Below are 16,541 nucleotides of genomic sequence, written 5' to 3' on the forward strand. Positions count from 1 at the left end.
GGCGGCCGGGTGGGCACGGGAGGGGAGGGCGGGAGCCGCCCCAGACGGGAAGCCCCGCCCTGGTCCTCCGTCCTGGTCCTCCACGGTCGCGCTCGCCGGCGACCCCAGTGTCTGGCCCTGGTGGGCGGCGGGGGAGGCGAGGCGTGATCTCTGAGGTGTGCACACGTCGGTTACCTTTCTCTTGTCTCGTTATGGCAACAAATCACGCCTCTCTGGCTCTTTTAAAATCCACTTTTAAATAGAGCTGTGCACTGCATAAAGGCATGTTCGGTCAGCGTGGGATGGCGGTCTCATGAGATTATAATCCTGTATTTACTGCAGCTTTTTTTGTTTAGAGATGTTTAGATACACAAACACCATCGTGCTTACAGTTTCCTCGGTATTCAGTATAGTAACACGCTGTGTGGGTTCGTAGCCTTGGAGCCGTAGGCCGTAGCTTAGAGCCTAGGTGTGAGGTAGGCTATCCCATCTAGGTTTGTGTAGTGACACTACTACAAGACAAAATTGCTTCATGTTGTGTTTCTCCATTTCTCAGAATGTAGAATGAATGCGTCGTGAAGTGACGCATGTCTGTGAGATTTCCTCGTCCACAGTTCGTGACTTAAATATTTTATTCTTAGGGTGGTCCTTAGGGTAGGAGAGAATGTGCTCTACTGCCAGCTGAGAATTACGTGGTAGTAACTTGTGTGTCCTATGTCTGAGTCTGGGATTGATGGTATATGAGCATTCACTAGCCGATTTGTCTGGCATAGGTCACTTCACATAACTTTGAAGTCTGGCATAGGTCACTTCACATAACTTTCACAGAACATTTCATTTCCACCTGCTTATTGACATTTCCCAGGAAACATATGTGGAGGGTAGCTTTTCTAAAGCTTAGAGTCATTGAGATTAGGGGCTCCAATGAAATCAGTAAACCTTTTCAACTCAATTTTCTTTTTAATTTTATTACAACTCATGATTCATAAAGACTTTGTTTTCACAACAATAAAATAGGCTCTATTGGTATCCCCATTTATGGATGAGAAATTGGGGCACAGAAGGGTCTGTACAGTTTGACTCCAGAGTCCAAGTTCTTATCCACCCTGCCTGCTGCCATTATCAAGTCAGTCATCCACATGGGTAACTGTATTACATGTACATTGTGATAAGCGCTTGAACTTACACACAGGCTTCTGGGAAGCAAAGTGTGGGTGCTTGTCTCTTCCAGGGGAATCATTACAGACTTAACAGAGAAGGTGATCCCAATGTTGGACCCAGAGGTGCAGAGAGACTGAGGGGCAGAAGCAGAAGTGTGAAACGGCATATTGAATTAGTGGAATATTCAGTGTTTTACTGTATGTGAGGATAAGAGGGGAAACATGATGGGAGGAGAGATAGAAACCAAATAATGAAGTGCCTAGTTGTATATAAGAGCAAGAGATAGAAACATAGCTTTGGCTGACTTAAGCAGAAAGAGGAATTTATTGCTTCAGAAACCAAACAAGAGTTCAACAGAAAATTAGAGATGCCAACTAGGCCTCAAGAAGCCAGAACCAGGATCTCAAATGGCTAGGACTCTCCATTTCTTATTTCTAACTGTCTGGGTATTGGCAACTTTCTATACTTGGCAAGAATCATGGATGCTGACAGCTTCTGGGTCATATAAACTGACAGCTTCTGGGTCATGGGTATATATTATATATAAAAATTTATATATTAACATCTTGCAGCTTCCTGCATCTTACCAAAATCCCAGGGGAAGGCTCTGATTGGCCTAGCATGGTTCAGGTGCTAGCTGGCATAGGAAGGACATTACGTTGTCACATGGAAAGGTTATTGTCACAGAGGGTGGAGTTGGAGAGTTCCCAGAGGAAGAGAAATGGCATTCCTGAAAGAAGTGCAGTTGCTGAGCCAAGAAAATAATACACCCACTATATCTTACTGAAGCCAATCATTATTAACTAATGCTGACATCTCTGGATTCTTTTACAAAGGGAAATGATTTTATGCAGGATCAGATATACCACTTAGAAAGGCCAGGCATCTTATAAAATAGTTTGAGGGTAGAGAGGAAGTTCATTAGGAGGCTGCTGCTTAAGTGTGAGGAAGAGTCGATAAGTAGTTTAACTGGAGAAGAGAGGACAGTTTGAAGGAACATTTGGCAAAATCAGTAGGACTCTGACTGACTGGATGTGGGCAGAGGGAAGGAGGATGACTCAGGTTCCTGGCTCAGGCAGAGCATTAAACCAAGTGCAGGCTCTTCCATCTGAGTACAGGGCCCTCCCAAGCATGGGACCCTTTGTCAACTGCACAGTTTGCATGTCCTGGGAGTAGGATTGCCTGTCTGCTTCTCATGGAAGGATCTGCAGCTTTGTATATTCCAGCATTTTATAAATACAAGTCCCAGTGAGCTCTTTTTTTCAGTTCACTTCTCTCACATTTTTTCAGATTTTTCAGTACATTTCTCTAGGTTTTGTTGTGTTCCCTCTGCTTCTAAAGCTGATTCAAACCACGAAATCTCCAGAGAGTGGGAGGAAAACCCACAGTGATACTTGCTTCTGACTCTTGGGTAGCTTCCCAGTCTTTCCAGTGCCTGAACTTGGTGTGCCCTCCTTGTGTTAATGCTTACAGCTGCTGGACCTGACTGTGTAGGTGGAAGTTCATCTTGGAAGAGGGGACCTGGTAGGAACAGGAAGAGGGGGAAGCAGGCATGAGAATACAATGATATAATCTCTGGAGAATCTAAGTGTTTGGGAATGCATTGTATTACATTCATGGGCTTTAATTAATATTTCCTAAGTGAAAATAAAATCCATGTGTGCCACTTAATCAGTAGTGTTTCACTCTTCATGTACTTTTACACAGAAAGTTTTGTTTTTGTTTTTGTTTTGTTTCTTCGTGCAAATCAGGGTGTTCTACTGGCTGCCTTCTTTCAGCTACTCTAAGAAGTGGCTGAAGAGCCAGACTGTATTTTCCCCAGATGTAGGGCTCTTAACTGACCTTCATATATCTGCTGTGCTTCTAATTCTCTGACTATAGGATAATGCTCTGGGCGTTGTTTAGCATTTTTCATTATTTTCTTTGGATTCTATATTCAGAGATTAAAAATACTTAAGATGATGCATTTTAGTTGTATTTATTGAACAAGTTTTTAGATTTTATTTTTCATTGTATTCTGATTCGTGATTCATACAGACTTTGAAAGGTTCACATTTTGATTCTATATAAAAGAAAACCTAAAGATTTGAAAAGTAAGTCTTAAAGAGCTCTGTCACTAAATTTGGCAGCACACAGCAATAATGCAATTACTTTATAAACTAAATGATTCCATTTTAAGTGAACAAAGAATCAGAATGAGATTTGAACCAGAATGAAGTAAATTCCTGACAGAAAGGAGTTTACTTGTACTACAAAAGAAAATTTACTTGTACTTTTCTTATCAAAGGGTTGTCTTTATTTTGGATTGTCTTAATGAGTAGTAATTAGAATACTAGGTATCCATTTCAAGCTTATCCATTCTAAGGAAATAATTTATTGTAATACATTGTTCAGGTTTTGCATTGGCCATAATATAATTGTGATAATGTAACAAAACTAGGAAATATTACTTGAAGTAGATGCTTGTGAAGTCAACAGAAGATACTCCTCTCCAATTCCAGTTTATATATGGTTATTTTATTTTATTAAATAATCACAGATGTTTAAGTAGTTTTTCTCAATTAAAACCAACAAAACTTTGCATATTGTTTTCATGTAACTTTTTTAAGGCTTTGTTTTAACATTGGTAAAATATATATGATAATCCCCTCTTCACAAGATGGTCAAAGTGATTATCTGAGATAATGCATAAAAAAGTTGAGCACAGTGGATGTTCTGTAATAAATGTTTAATATAGGTCAGTGATTATCATTCAATAATGGACATTATTATTATTTTTGAGTTGAAGTCTCACTTTGCCACCCAGGCTGGAGTGCAATGTCATGCTCACGGCCACCGCAGGTTCAACCTGCTGGGCTCAGGTGATCCTTCCACTTTGGCCTTCCAAATAGCTGGAACCACAGGCACAAACCACCATGCATGGCTAATTTTTTGATAGAGACAAGGTCTCACCAAGTTGCCCAGACTGGTCTCGAACCCCTGGACTCAGTCAGTCCTCTTGCCTCTGCCTCCCAAAGTGTTGAGATTACAGGCATGAGCCACTGTACCTGTCTTAATGGGTATTATTATTTTAACAAGTATATCTTTTGATATCAAATTGTTTTATGAGAAATTGTACTGACTTTTTAAAAAACAAGCTCATCCAGATTAATATGAAAAAGTATATATTTATTTATTTAATTTTTTAATTTTACCAGATCTTACCTACTTTCCTTCATTTCCTTCTTGCCACGGTATACAGCTAGTTTTCTTTGCTTTTCTCTGAGAAATTTAAAATAAGGTCAGCGACTAACTCACTCTTCCACCTCTTTTCAGTTTTTCATAGACTGAACAGGCCTGTTTTGTTTTTTTAGTTTCTAAACTATTTCTCAATTTAGAATGAATTAGTCCAAAGGGAATAAATTAATCTTGAGAAATGACTTCTCTCAGGAACTACATTGGTCTGGTCCGATCAGAACTAATGTTAGGCCAAAGCCAACCAGATGAAATTGGATAAACAGGAATAAGAATAAAGTCCTGGATTTCAGATCAGAAAAATGGCTGAGTAGATGTTTGTTGGATGAGCTGTAACTTGGTGGTGATGTGAGGGAAACAATGAGGGAGGTTAATTACAGGTTGAGTGCAAGTCACTATTTGTTATGCTCTTTTTTTTTTTTTTGAGTTGGAGTCTCACTCTGTCACCCAGACTGGAGTGCAGTGGCTGCTCCCAGCCAACGCAGCCTCAATCTGCTGGATTCCGGCAATCCTTCCACCTCAGCCTTCCGAGTAGCCGGAATTACAGGAGCGTGCTACCACGCCCGGCTGATTTTTGATTTATTGTAGAGATGAGGTCTCGCCAAGTTGCCCAGGCGGGTCTTGAACCCGTGGGCTCAGGCAATCCACTCATCTCAGCCTCCCAAAGCGCGGGATTACAGGCTGAGCCACCAAGCCAAGCTATGCTCTTTATTTATTTATTTATTTATTTTATTTTATTTTATTTTTTATTTATTTATTTATTTATTTTTTTTGAGTTGGAGTCTCACTCTGTCATCCAGACTGGAGTGCAGTGGCCCTCGAGTTGCTGGGCTCTGGCGATCCAATTCCTGCCACCCATCTATGCAGAGGAAATGGCTAGTGTCCTCAGACTATACTCTGTGGGTATCTGGTTTTTTCCTCTCCCTCTGCCCTACATTCACCGGCAATTTTTTGTGACATCACATTGCCCTGTCAGTGGCACTGCTCCATCACCTGCTGATCCTTACCGGTCTTTTCCCCCTTTTCTCCCCCCCCCCCCCCCCCGCACATCCTGTCTCCTGGCTTATCAACTTTCCAAGGAAACAGCTGACTCCCACCAGAGCTCTTCTTTTTTCTGCATTGTAATTAGAGTGTTAGGGCAAACGGATTCTTCTCTCCTATGTATGGTTCTGTTAAATTCTCAACTGCATGTTCTAGAGGAGTTCTGGGAATTAAATCTTGGAATAGCTAACATTTACTCTGGGTAGTTTGCAGATATAATGCTTCAAATAATCCTGAGCCCCTTTCCAAAGCCACATGAGTTACATAGAACTATCTATCCAGGCATTTTCAAGAGATGGGAAAATTTGTAACATTATTTCATGAAATCACTCTAGTAGGGCCTTTTCTTAAACTCTACAGATAATTTTCTTAAACTCTACAGATAATTCTCTTGTGCTATTTTACATACATTTTTATGTACATAGTGTAGATGTATTATTAGATGTTTATTGTAAGCCTTAATTATTTTAATCTGGTATATAACTACTTGAACTTCAGAGTACAGAATTCTGAAGCTTAATGAGAAAACTACTTATGTCTGTTTATCATGTGATTTTGGCAAAGACGACAAAGGCAGATGTCTAATAGCCACGTGGTTTCTCTTCTGGTAGCAGGTTAAAACCACAGGTTACATCTTTTAGTGTAAATATTCAAAAGTTTCTTCTTTAACCTAATAGTAATTTCTTTCTGGTGTTACCCATTGAAATAGCACCCGCCTATCACCTGTCTGTCTTGGTAGCTTTGAAAGCTATGATTTATTCTTTGTCCTGGTCTGACCACGGCAGGCTTTTACTTAAATCATGGAAGACATACTTTGATTCATGTTAAAAACTAATCTCATGCTGCGCAAATCTGTTGTTTGTGGTTTTATAATGTATGATTTAGTAACCCCTTCCTGAGTACAAATGCACCTTTATTTGATATTCTTGTATGTAGATTGACTTCTGTATGCCTTTTCCTCAAATACAGGAATTTAAGATTGAGTACATACAGTTACAAAGCCATTCCTGTTGGGGATAATTAAAAAGAGGAGTTTAAAAGGAAGTGAAGGACTTGTCATTATTGGAAACTGGAGGAAGGGCGGTCCTGGTTATATAGTGGCAGGAAGCTTAACGACACCATTGCCTTCGGTAACACAGAAGGTAGAAAATGTGCCTGAGGAGTTATATGATCTAGCTCAAGATTTTCCAAGCAAAGTGTTGAAGATACCATCTGGTTACTTCTTGCTTCTTATTGTAAAACGTGAGATTTGGATTAATCATAGGAAGGACTATTAAAAAGAAACCAATCTCAAGCCTCTCAAGAAGCAAAAATGCTAAAACTAAGAATTGGCTTATAAAGAAAACTCAGACTCACTATGAGTTTTCTTAGCATCAGGTATCTCTCTTATCTGGTTGCAAAATTATGTCTATATGTGTGATTGTTATTTGATATATGTTGACTTGAACCCCAGGCAGGGGAAGTGGCTTTTATTTCCATCTAAAGCATGGATTATAAGCTATTTGAGACTAGGTTGTTTCCGTGGTTGAGCAAATATATTGCAGAAAAAGGAGCCATCTTATGAAAGCCTCAGTATTCCCTGATATGTATGGTCCTGGAAACTCGAAGACCAAAAGAGAAGAGCCAGGGCTAACTCTTAGGCAACAACAGTTCTTTTGGGCTCACCTGCAAGGAAGCTGTTTAGAGAACCAAAGATGATAGGCACCAACAGCCTTTAGCAGTGCTTTGGGAAGCACAGGAGAAAAATTATAGGTGTCCACTCACTGGCACAGAAAGGTCAAGTTAGTGCTGAGTTTTTAAGTCTGTGTCACCCTCTCAGCTTCATAATCTCAACCTTTTGGTCCAAATCGTTACACTACTTTTGTAAATAATATAGAAATTAGATATTTTGGCATCAACCAAATCTATTCATTTGGTTGGGGAGAGCCATGAAATATATTGGTTTTTACTATAAAGCATTCTGTTTTTAAATTAGTTTCCCCCCCTAAACAAAAAAGCAAAACCTGAAATTATGAACATATAAAACATTCTTTCTTTTTTTTTTTGAGTTGGAGTCTCGCTCTGTCGCCCCACCACAGCCTCGACCTGCTGGGCTCCGGCGATCCTTCCGCTTTAGCCTTCCAAGTAGCCGGAATTACAGGCATGCGCTACCACGCCCAGCTGATTTTTTGATTTATTGTAGAGATGAGGTCTCACTGCCCAGGCGGGTCTCGAACCCGCAGGCTCAGGCAATCCACTCACCTCAGCCTCCCAAAGACGTGGGATTACAGGCTGAGCCACCGAGCCCGGCTAAAACATTATTTCTTAAACCTTGGCCTCACTGGCATTTTGGGCTGGGTTATTTTTGTTGTAGAGTGCTGTCCTATACATTATAGGATATTTAGCAGCATCCCTGGCCTCTACCCTCTGGATGCCAGAGGTACTGCCCCCACATGCCATTCCTCCAGGTTATGAGAACCAAAAATGTCTACAGACATTGCCTGATGTCTCCTAAGGGACAAAAATCACCTGCTGAGAACCACTGCCATAAAGAAAGAAAAATCAGAAAAAGAAAAAATCGCAGTGGAATTTAATTGTCTACTAATTTGTACTATTTACTTAAAAAACTCTTGATCTATGTTCTGCTTTGAAAAGATAATATATTGGTTAAATAGTTGTAAATTAAAGCAATGCACCAGTTTGGTCCTGAAGATTAGAATTTTTGCTTTGGGAAAAATATAGTAGGTGTTTCCTTCAACAGTAAGCAAATATCTTAGGTATATGAAATAAATACCTCACTTGACAGATGAGAAAGTCTGAAATAGCTGTTTAGCAGAATAGTCAGGGAAGAACCCAGGTTTTTGTTTTTTTTTTGACTTGGAGTCTCACTCTGTCGCCCAGACTGGAGTGCAGTGGCCGCTCCCGGCCACCGCAGCCTCGACCTGCTGGGCTCAGGCGATCCTTCCGCCTCAGCCTTCCGAGTAGCCGGAATTACAGGCATGCACTACCACGCCCGGCTGATGTTTTGATTTATTGTAGAGATGAGGTCTCGCTGCCCAGGCGGGTCTCGAACCCGTGGGTTCAAGCAATCCACTTACCTCAGCCTCCCAAAGGCGCGGGATTACAGGCTGAGCCACCGAGCCCGGCTCCCAGTTTTTTTAATGTTTGACCCAGGGAGTATTTTTCTTGTTAGAGTGGTCCACTTGATAACAGCCTAAGTGATCATTATCATCCAAGGCACTTTGAAAAAGTAGAAACTTCTTCCTCTCTCACAGTTTTCAAGGATGCTGATAAGTTATGTTTGGAAGCCACTTTTCCTGTCTACCATGCCACTCATTTATTTTAATTACTTAAGTAAGTCATTTTTAATGGAGTTTTCCAGCTAGTTAGGATTGATCATATCACTAACTCTATACCTTCAGGTTCATCTGTAAAAAGATGAAGAATGGGAGGGTATGTTTGTGTGTTCACTTTTCCAAGCAGTGGTAGATGACAACTTTTTACACTGAGCAGGGGAAAAAAATGACTACTTTGAGTAGCTAAATTTTGGTAGTGTCTGATTAGGTGGTAAGATGACTTCTGCCTGTTCTGTCATGTGACTCTTTTAAGTCTTATCAACAGTGTTTTCTGAGTGGTTTAAAAGAGAAAGGCAAGAAATGTTGGGTATGTTTTGTAAGAAGCCCTGCACACCCCGGAGAGCAGAATGTTGATGAAACTAGAATGGTCAGTAGCTTCACAGTCAATCTTTAGGCATCCATTCCTGTGCTATGGAAAATGTGCTGAAGTTATATTAGTACTGGGTGTAAGGTAGGTTGAGAGCCTGGTGGTATTTTAGAGTGAAATTGACCATCCCTGGTGTAATCAGTTCCTCTGTAGACATTGAATGTAATCTGTGGTATCAAATATCAAAAATTCCAAGGATTAAATGAATTCAGGATAATTATCACAATAGACAGTGCATTTAATTATAAAACTCCTAAGACATTATGGGAACTCATTGCCTCATGCTTCACTTGTTTTCCTTATATCACAATAATGTTTCCATAATTTAAAATGAATCAGAACTCTTCTGTACGTTTTTCAATAAAATTAATTTCTAGAAATCTACTCTTAATTTAAATAATTTCAGTATCCTGGTGAATTCTACCTTTCTTCAAATAGACATAAAGTATTTGACTAATACAGCATTTTATAATATGGTTTTCTCATATTAGTGTTAGTTTCTTACTGTTGCCCATTTTACTTTTTGACTCTCTTACAGTGCCTAAACCAACCAATGTTAAAATCGAATCCTATAACATGAACGCTGTTGTATTTTGGGAATACCAGGTCATGCCACAGACCCCTCTTTTTACCGTACAAGTGAAGAGCTACGGGTGAGTGTTGCTCTCTTATTTATCCTTTTTATTCTATTTGCACATTCCACAACTCTCTGTGTTCTCTTACCGTGCTTCCTTCCCACATGGCAGAACTTCCTGAATTTCTTGCAGGTGTTCAAAAACGTTAAAGGATGCTAATTACTTATTTGCAAAATAATTCTGCCTCTTATTTCTTCTTTTTATTAATATTGAAGTAGAAAAGTTCACTAACTTCTGAGATTTTAAGGCATGACAAATACAGCTAATAGTTAAGGTGTTACCTTACCTCCTATAGTATATGTACTTTTTAGTTGAAAGATATAAATTTTTAAAAACCTTTTGACAACTTAGTCTTTGTAATGTGTTTTATTCTATAATTAACATCTATATTAGTGAAATCTAGAGTTGCTTAAACAAGTAGATTTTTAAAAATTAGATGTGGAGTGTAGTTTGTACAGGTCTTACATTTTAAATTGAGCCTTTTTATTGTAAAAGAATTTTTAGTACTTCTAGCCAAAGAGTTAGGGCTTTACTACTTCTGGCTTCAATACTTTACTGGCTTTGGTACTTCCAGCCAAAGAATAAGGGTTTATTTTGTCTAGCTTCTCCATCCTGTTTGTATTCAGTTCTTTCTCCCAGCTCTATGCTATGAATGAAAAACAAAGCACAGACTAGACGTTTTGTGTTTATCTGATAACAGTAAAAGTTATCATTGTATTTTTTACTCCTTTACCTTTAGGAAAACACATTGGAGTGATGCCTGCATCAATATTTCTCATCATTATTGTAATATTTCTGAGCACTTTGGTACTCCATCACGTTCTCTCTGGGCCCAAGTTAAAGCTAAGATTGGACAAAAAGAATCTGCTTATGTAAAATCAAAAGAGTTTAATTTGTGCCTAGATGGTGAGTAGAATGCATACATGTGTAAATTTTAAATTGGAAAACACTTATACAAGCATTCTGAATATATTTTCTTTTAATAGCAGTTGCTAAAAATGATCGCAATGCCTATTAAACATTTAGAGGAATTTAGAAAGTCAGTATAGGTTGAGCATCCTAAGTCCAGAAATCCCAAATGCTCCAGTGTCCAAAACTTTCTGAACACCAACATGACGCTCAAATGACTATTCATTGGAGCATTTAGGATTTTCAATTTGGGGTGCTCAACTGGTAAGCATAATCCACAATAAATTAAAAAAACAAAAGAAATCTAAAGCGCTTCTTTTTTTTTCTTTTTTTTTTTGAGTTGGAGTCTCACTCTGTCGCCCAGACTGGAGTGCAGTGGCCGCTCCCAGACACCGCAGCTTCGACCTGCTGGGCTCTGGCGATCCTTCCACCTCAGCCTTCCAAGTAGCTGGAATTACAGGCATGCGCTACCACGCCCGGCTGATTTTTGATTTATTGTAGAGATGAGGTCTTGCTGCCCAGGTGGGTCTCAAACCCACGGACTCAGGCAATCCACTCACCTCAGCCTCCCAAAGGCATGGGATTACAGGCTGAGCCACCGAGCCCAGCTTCTAAAACCCTTCTGATTCCAAGCCCCACAAAATAGGGCTAAGAGGTGGCCATCACTTTGCCCCTTCTATACCATGATATGTCTACCCCATACAAATAAGAATCAATGCTGTCTAGCTATACTGTGCACCAGCATCACCCTTTCTCTCCCCAGCTCTAGTCATTCATTTCTAAGTTACATTCACAGAGGACTTTGACAGCTAACTTTCATTCTAAGTCTTTAACGCCTGTGGGAATTTAAATACCGCCTTCATATGTCAAAAAATGTTAGAATTCCTTAATCTGTCCAGCACCGTGGTTTTCAGCTCTTCACTCTTCCAGCATCTCACTCCCATGACAAACCTGATTTTTATCACCTCAAACCCTAGCATCTTTAGTGCCAGCTCCCATTTTCTGACTATGACATCCTGCCTTAGCATTCAGACCTTCACTCCTGAGTTAAAGAAAGCTCTAGTCACTTGACTCTTCCCTAGTCTTCTAGTCCCTCAGTACCTTTTCTTCTAGCTTCACTTCCTTCCTTTTCCTGCTTTTGCTTTTCAGACTGTCTCTTCCACAGTCCTTTCTCCAAGGGCCCTTTAAATATTTTTATTCCCCAGCATCCACACCTTTGTCATCTGATAGCCATGTCATCTATATGTCAGATTTTTTTCATGCAGATTTATCAAGGGTCTACTGTGTGCCAGAAAGCATGCTACATCCTGGTGATACACTGGTGCATAAAGATAGACCTGCCTGGCACACAGTAGTTCACAGTAAGTGTGTGAAGAATAGATAAATGGCTCACCAACAATGAGCCATTGACACAAAATGCATATTTGTTGAATACATGAACATCTAGTTTGGATTTTCACAATAAAAAGAATGTTGGTGAGGGAAGATAACTAAAATGCCGTTTCTGAAATATTTTTTTAGAAACCAAGTTTCTTAATCTACAGAGCAAAGATAAAGGACAAATTAATAGAGTTTTTTTAATGTCAAATCTTTTTTTTTAAGCAGGTTTAGAACCAACTTTTTTTTCTCTAGAACTAGAAATGAAATAAATCTGATAAGGAAGAGCTTAGATTCAAGAGTACGCCTTAGGCCAGGCATGGTGGCTCATACCTGTAATCCCAGCACTTTGGAAGGCCAAGGTGAGAGGATTGCCTGTGTCCAGGGGTTCGAGACCAGCCTGGGCAACTTGGCAAGACCTCGTCTCTACAATTAAAAAAAAAAAAATTAGCCAGGCTTGGTGGCATGTACCCGTAGTTCCAGGTACTTGGGAGGCTGAGGCAGTAGGATCTCCTGAGTACAGCAACTCGAGGCTGCGGTGGCTGTGGGTATGCCACCACACTCCGGCCTGGGCAACAGAGTGAGACCCTGACTCCAAAAAAAAAAAAGGGACAATCCTCTCAGGTCCTCTCCCACTGTGGGAGCTTTTCTGTTTTTTCAATAAATCCTGCTTTCTCAAAAAAAAAAAAAGAAAAAATTACTTCTTGCCTGAGTTGTATTAAACATTTCTTTTTAAGTACACTTAGAACATCTTCTAGATCTTTGTGGAGGTATTTAAATGTGGTCCTGCTTTAGAACAAAAAAGAGTAGGCTAATTGATTGACTTGGGTGATTTTATGAAATGTACCATGAAGTTCCGAGGCCAGTACTAATTGTACTTCCGCCTCCTTCCCCAGGAAAAATTGGACCACCCGAACTGAAGATCAGAGAGAAGGAAAACCAAGTCATTGTTACTGTACTTCACCCTTTAATTCCTATAAGTGGAGAAGAGCTTGAAGCTAATTACGATTATGAAAATGGCTGTTACACATTCATATACAGTGTGTATGTGAGAGTGGATGAAAATGAGGTAAGTTTCTATTTTCAATTTTTCAGAATGGGGCCAGGCACAGTGGCTTATGCCTGTGATCCCAGTGCTTTGGGAGGCCAAAACAGGAGGATGGCTGGAACCCAGAAGTTTGAGACCAGCCTAGGTAACATAGCAAGACCTCGTCTTTACAAAAAATCAATATGTTAGCCAGGCATGGGGGCACACACCTATAGTCCCAGCTACTCAGGAGGCTGAGGTGGAAGGATCGCCTGAGCCCAGGAGGTCAAGGCTGTGTTGAGCTATGATCCTACCACTGTTCCCCAGCGTGGGTGACAGAGTGAGACCCTGACTCAAAAATATTTTTTCTTCATAGTGGAAATTTTTCTGTAGTTAACATGAGTGGTTTCTGTCTGTAGTGTAATGAAAGTAGAATGCTTATGAATATTCAGGCAAGACTCACAGATCATAGATTTTAAAAAGAAAATAAATGTGAATGCTAGTGAAGGAAATTGACATGAAGTTAATCACTAACACTGTGTGAATACGTTTAAATTTTTTCTTTGCCTCATTTAGCAGCTTGGCTCTAATCTAGGATTTTGCCTTGTATATCTCCATTTCTCCACTGGTAAGATGAGGATAATTTTAACTTTTTCTTTCTCACTGATGGTGATGTAAACTAACATGAAGCATTGTTTGAAAGAGCACATTGACAGTCCACCTGTGGAGATATACTTACATTCTGGCACTGGTATGGAGTCCACACTTTGATTAGAACTATTCTACTCCATTCTCCATGATGGCTGCCATTAATTTACTTAACAAATATTGATCAAGTACACACTATGTACCAGGAGTACAGAAGTGAACAGTAAAGACAAAACTTGGGGAGAATTGCTCTGGAGCAGAGAAGGAAGATGAGCATTTGTGGGGGTAGAGCACTGATTGTTAACAGGGTGGTCAGAGCAGGCCCCACAGGGAAGGGGCTAATTGGAGCCAAGACTGAAGGAGACTAGGAGGGGAGCCCTGTGAATGTCGTGGGGAGAGTTTCAGATAAAGGCCCTGCAGGAGCATAACAGGCATGTGATTGGAGCTGCAAGGGGACAGTGAGACTTGGGCAAGTGCAGGGAGCAGGTGATGGCAGAGATGTCACTGGGGGGGGGCCACATCTCTTAGGACACTGGAGGGATTCAACTTTTAATGCATATACATGCAATCATATAAGTATGCATGTTCAAACATACACAAATTCATACATATACACAGTCGTACATATACACCTATTCATGCATATACATGTTCACACATACACACTCATACATCGACACACAGATATGCACACACGTTCACACACACATTTATACATACACATGTTTATAATACATATACACTCATGCACACACACAATCATGCATGTACACATGTTCATACACACATTCATACATATATACACAATCATACATGAAAGAAGTTCAGCGCCAGTAATGACTCCACACCTGGCCAGGACCAAGAGATTTATTAAAAGGGGCTGTTACAGAGGGGATCTGTAACGGGAAAAAAGAAGAGAGAGAGAGAGAGAAAGAGAGTAAGAGAGAGAGAGGAAGTGGGAGGGAGGCGGGGAGAGAGCTGCAGAGAGGGAGAGAGCGACAGAGAGAGAGAGAAAGAGACCAAGAGAGAGAAGGGTCGCGGTGAGAGGGCTGTATTTATCAGCCTGACAGGGGCTGGAAGGGGTCGTGCTATGTTCCTATCGGAGGAGCTGCATGGGAGCAGGGTGGGGCCAATGCCGTGTTATGGTCCTATTGGACGCACAGCAAAGCTGGCTACGGATTGGAGGCTTGCAGGTTTGAAATTCGCACGCAGGAAGGTTTGAAATTCGCGCTTGGGGAATTGTGCTCACAGAAGCCGGGACCTAGGGCCTTTGTTGTCTGGTGTGTTGGTGCCATTTTGGGAGCCACCCCTCTGGTCGCTTCCTGCACCCTTCATTACCACCTTTTCTGTTTTTTATGGGGAGGGGTGTCGTTACTCTTTCTGGCTACTTCCTGCTGGTCGAGGGCATTGTGGGGGTAAGGTGGTGGAAGGGTGCAGAACCAGCCAGAGCAGGGCCCAAAGGTAGGCGCTGAAGGTGTAGATTTCCGCAGGTGAGAGTTCCATGAAGGTTCCTAGTAAGTGTAGAACCGCGACTTGTTCCGGCCAGTCTTCCAGTGGGTCCGAGGGCGGTAGTAACCAGCTGTCTTGGAGTAGACTGTGGAGGAAGACAGAAAACCTGGAAGATAACATATCTAAAAGAAAAGTTAAGTGATGTTTAGGGACAGCACCAGAAGAAGAAGCCAGGTGGGGCACAGGTAACATTGACAAGTGATGGTTGAGTTGAAGCTGTGAACAGGGGAATTTCTGATAGTGGGGGGAAGTGAACAGAGGATTTTGTGTGCAGGGAGTGGTAAGATTTTTATGAATGGTACTGCCGTTTTTGCTATTGCGAATAATGCTGCAATAAACATGTATGTGTAGAACTAACTGTGTTGTCCGCTGAAAGAAGACTGGATAAAGAATGTATATACATGATGGAATATTATGCAGCCATAAAGGACAAAATTATGAACCCTTTTTGTAGCCTTGAGTGTTTACAGAATTTCCCTTACTTTTTTTACAAACTTTCACCTACCATGTTCAACATACTTATACCATTTTTTGACATGCTCATACCATTTTTGATATGCTTAAACCTTCTATTTTTGTTCTATACTTTCTTTAACCAGCCATTCTATTATAGAACAAAAATGTTCCATACAATATTCTTTCCTATACAATTATTTATCTTTTCTTTATCCTTTCTTACTAAAAACATACCTTACACCAACAACTTTCTTTACATTTTTCCTAACCTTCGAGTTTTAACCAAAGCAATAAGTTTATATGCAGTGGAATTGCTTAAATAGGATCCAACATGAAACTATTAGGGAAATTTAAAGCTATACAAAAGGCACCCAAAAAGCACAGTGGTGATGGCTCAGGGTAAAGAATAATACGAGTTTTAATTTTTGTCATAATGTCCCCTTTTAATAATGGAACTGGACACGTTGGCATAATAAAGAGACAGTGTTGAAATATTTTATTTCCCAGAACACATGGAAGTAATGGCGTAGTGAGGGGCCTGTATATAATGCCCTGTACCCCCACAACCAAAAGGGGTTAAGGAAGGAGTGGACCAGGAATTTAAGTAGAGCTGAGCATGTAGTTCCCGTATTAATAACAAATGATATAACCCCTCCAGCTACTGATATTTCCACCCTAGACTCGGTAGGTTTAATAGTTTGTTCCGAAGACATTGGGGCTACCAAGTTAGGGGCGAGTCAAGCTGACTGGAGCAAGCCCAAGAGATCCCCTTTTGAGATCGTGTAAGATACCTGGTGTCCTTTATTTGCAGCAAGCCTCTGGGCCATGTGCTCTCCTCCGGCTAGGTGAACGAGGCAATCATG

At 40.6% G+C, this 16,541-nt stretch overlaps 1 protein-coding gene across 1 annotated transcript in view; it reads left to right on the forward strand.

The window, feature by feature from the left end:
* Nucleotides 1-16,541, forward strand: part of IFNGR1 (interferon gamma receptor 1) — a 25,636-nt gene that overhangs the window by 549 nt on the left and 8,546 nt on the right. Inside the window, exons 2-4 of the mRNA XM_008053911.1 lie at nucleotides 9,656-9,770; nucleotides 10,492-10,658; nucleotides 12,935-13,107. Coding sequence (XP_008052102.1) covers nucleotides 9,656-9,770; nucleotides 10,492-10,658; nucleotides 12,935-13,107 — 455 coding nt within the window. The remainder of the gene's footprint in view (nucleotides 1-9,655; nucleotides 9,771-10,491; nucleotides 10,659-12,934; nucleotides 13,108-16,541) is intronic.

Source organism: Carlito syrichta, unplaced genomic scaffold (assembly GCF_000164805.1).
Source record: "Carlito syrichta isolate Samal-C Ts95f unplaced genomic scaffold, Tarsius_syrichta-2.0.1 Scaffold288863, whole genome shotgun sequence".
NCBI classification, from domain to species: domain Eukaryota; kingdom Metazoa; phylum Chordata; class Mammalia; order Primates; family Tarsiidae; genus Carlito; species Carlito syrichta.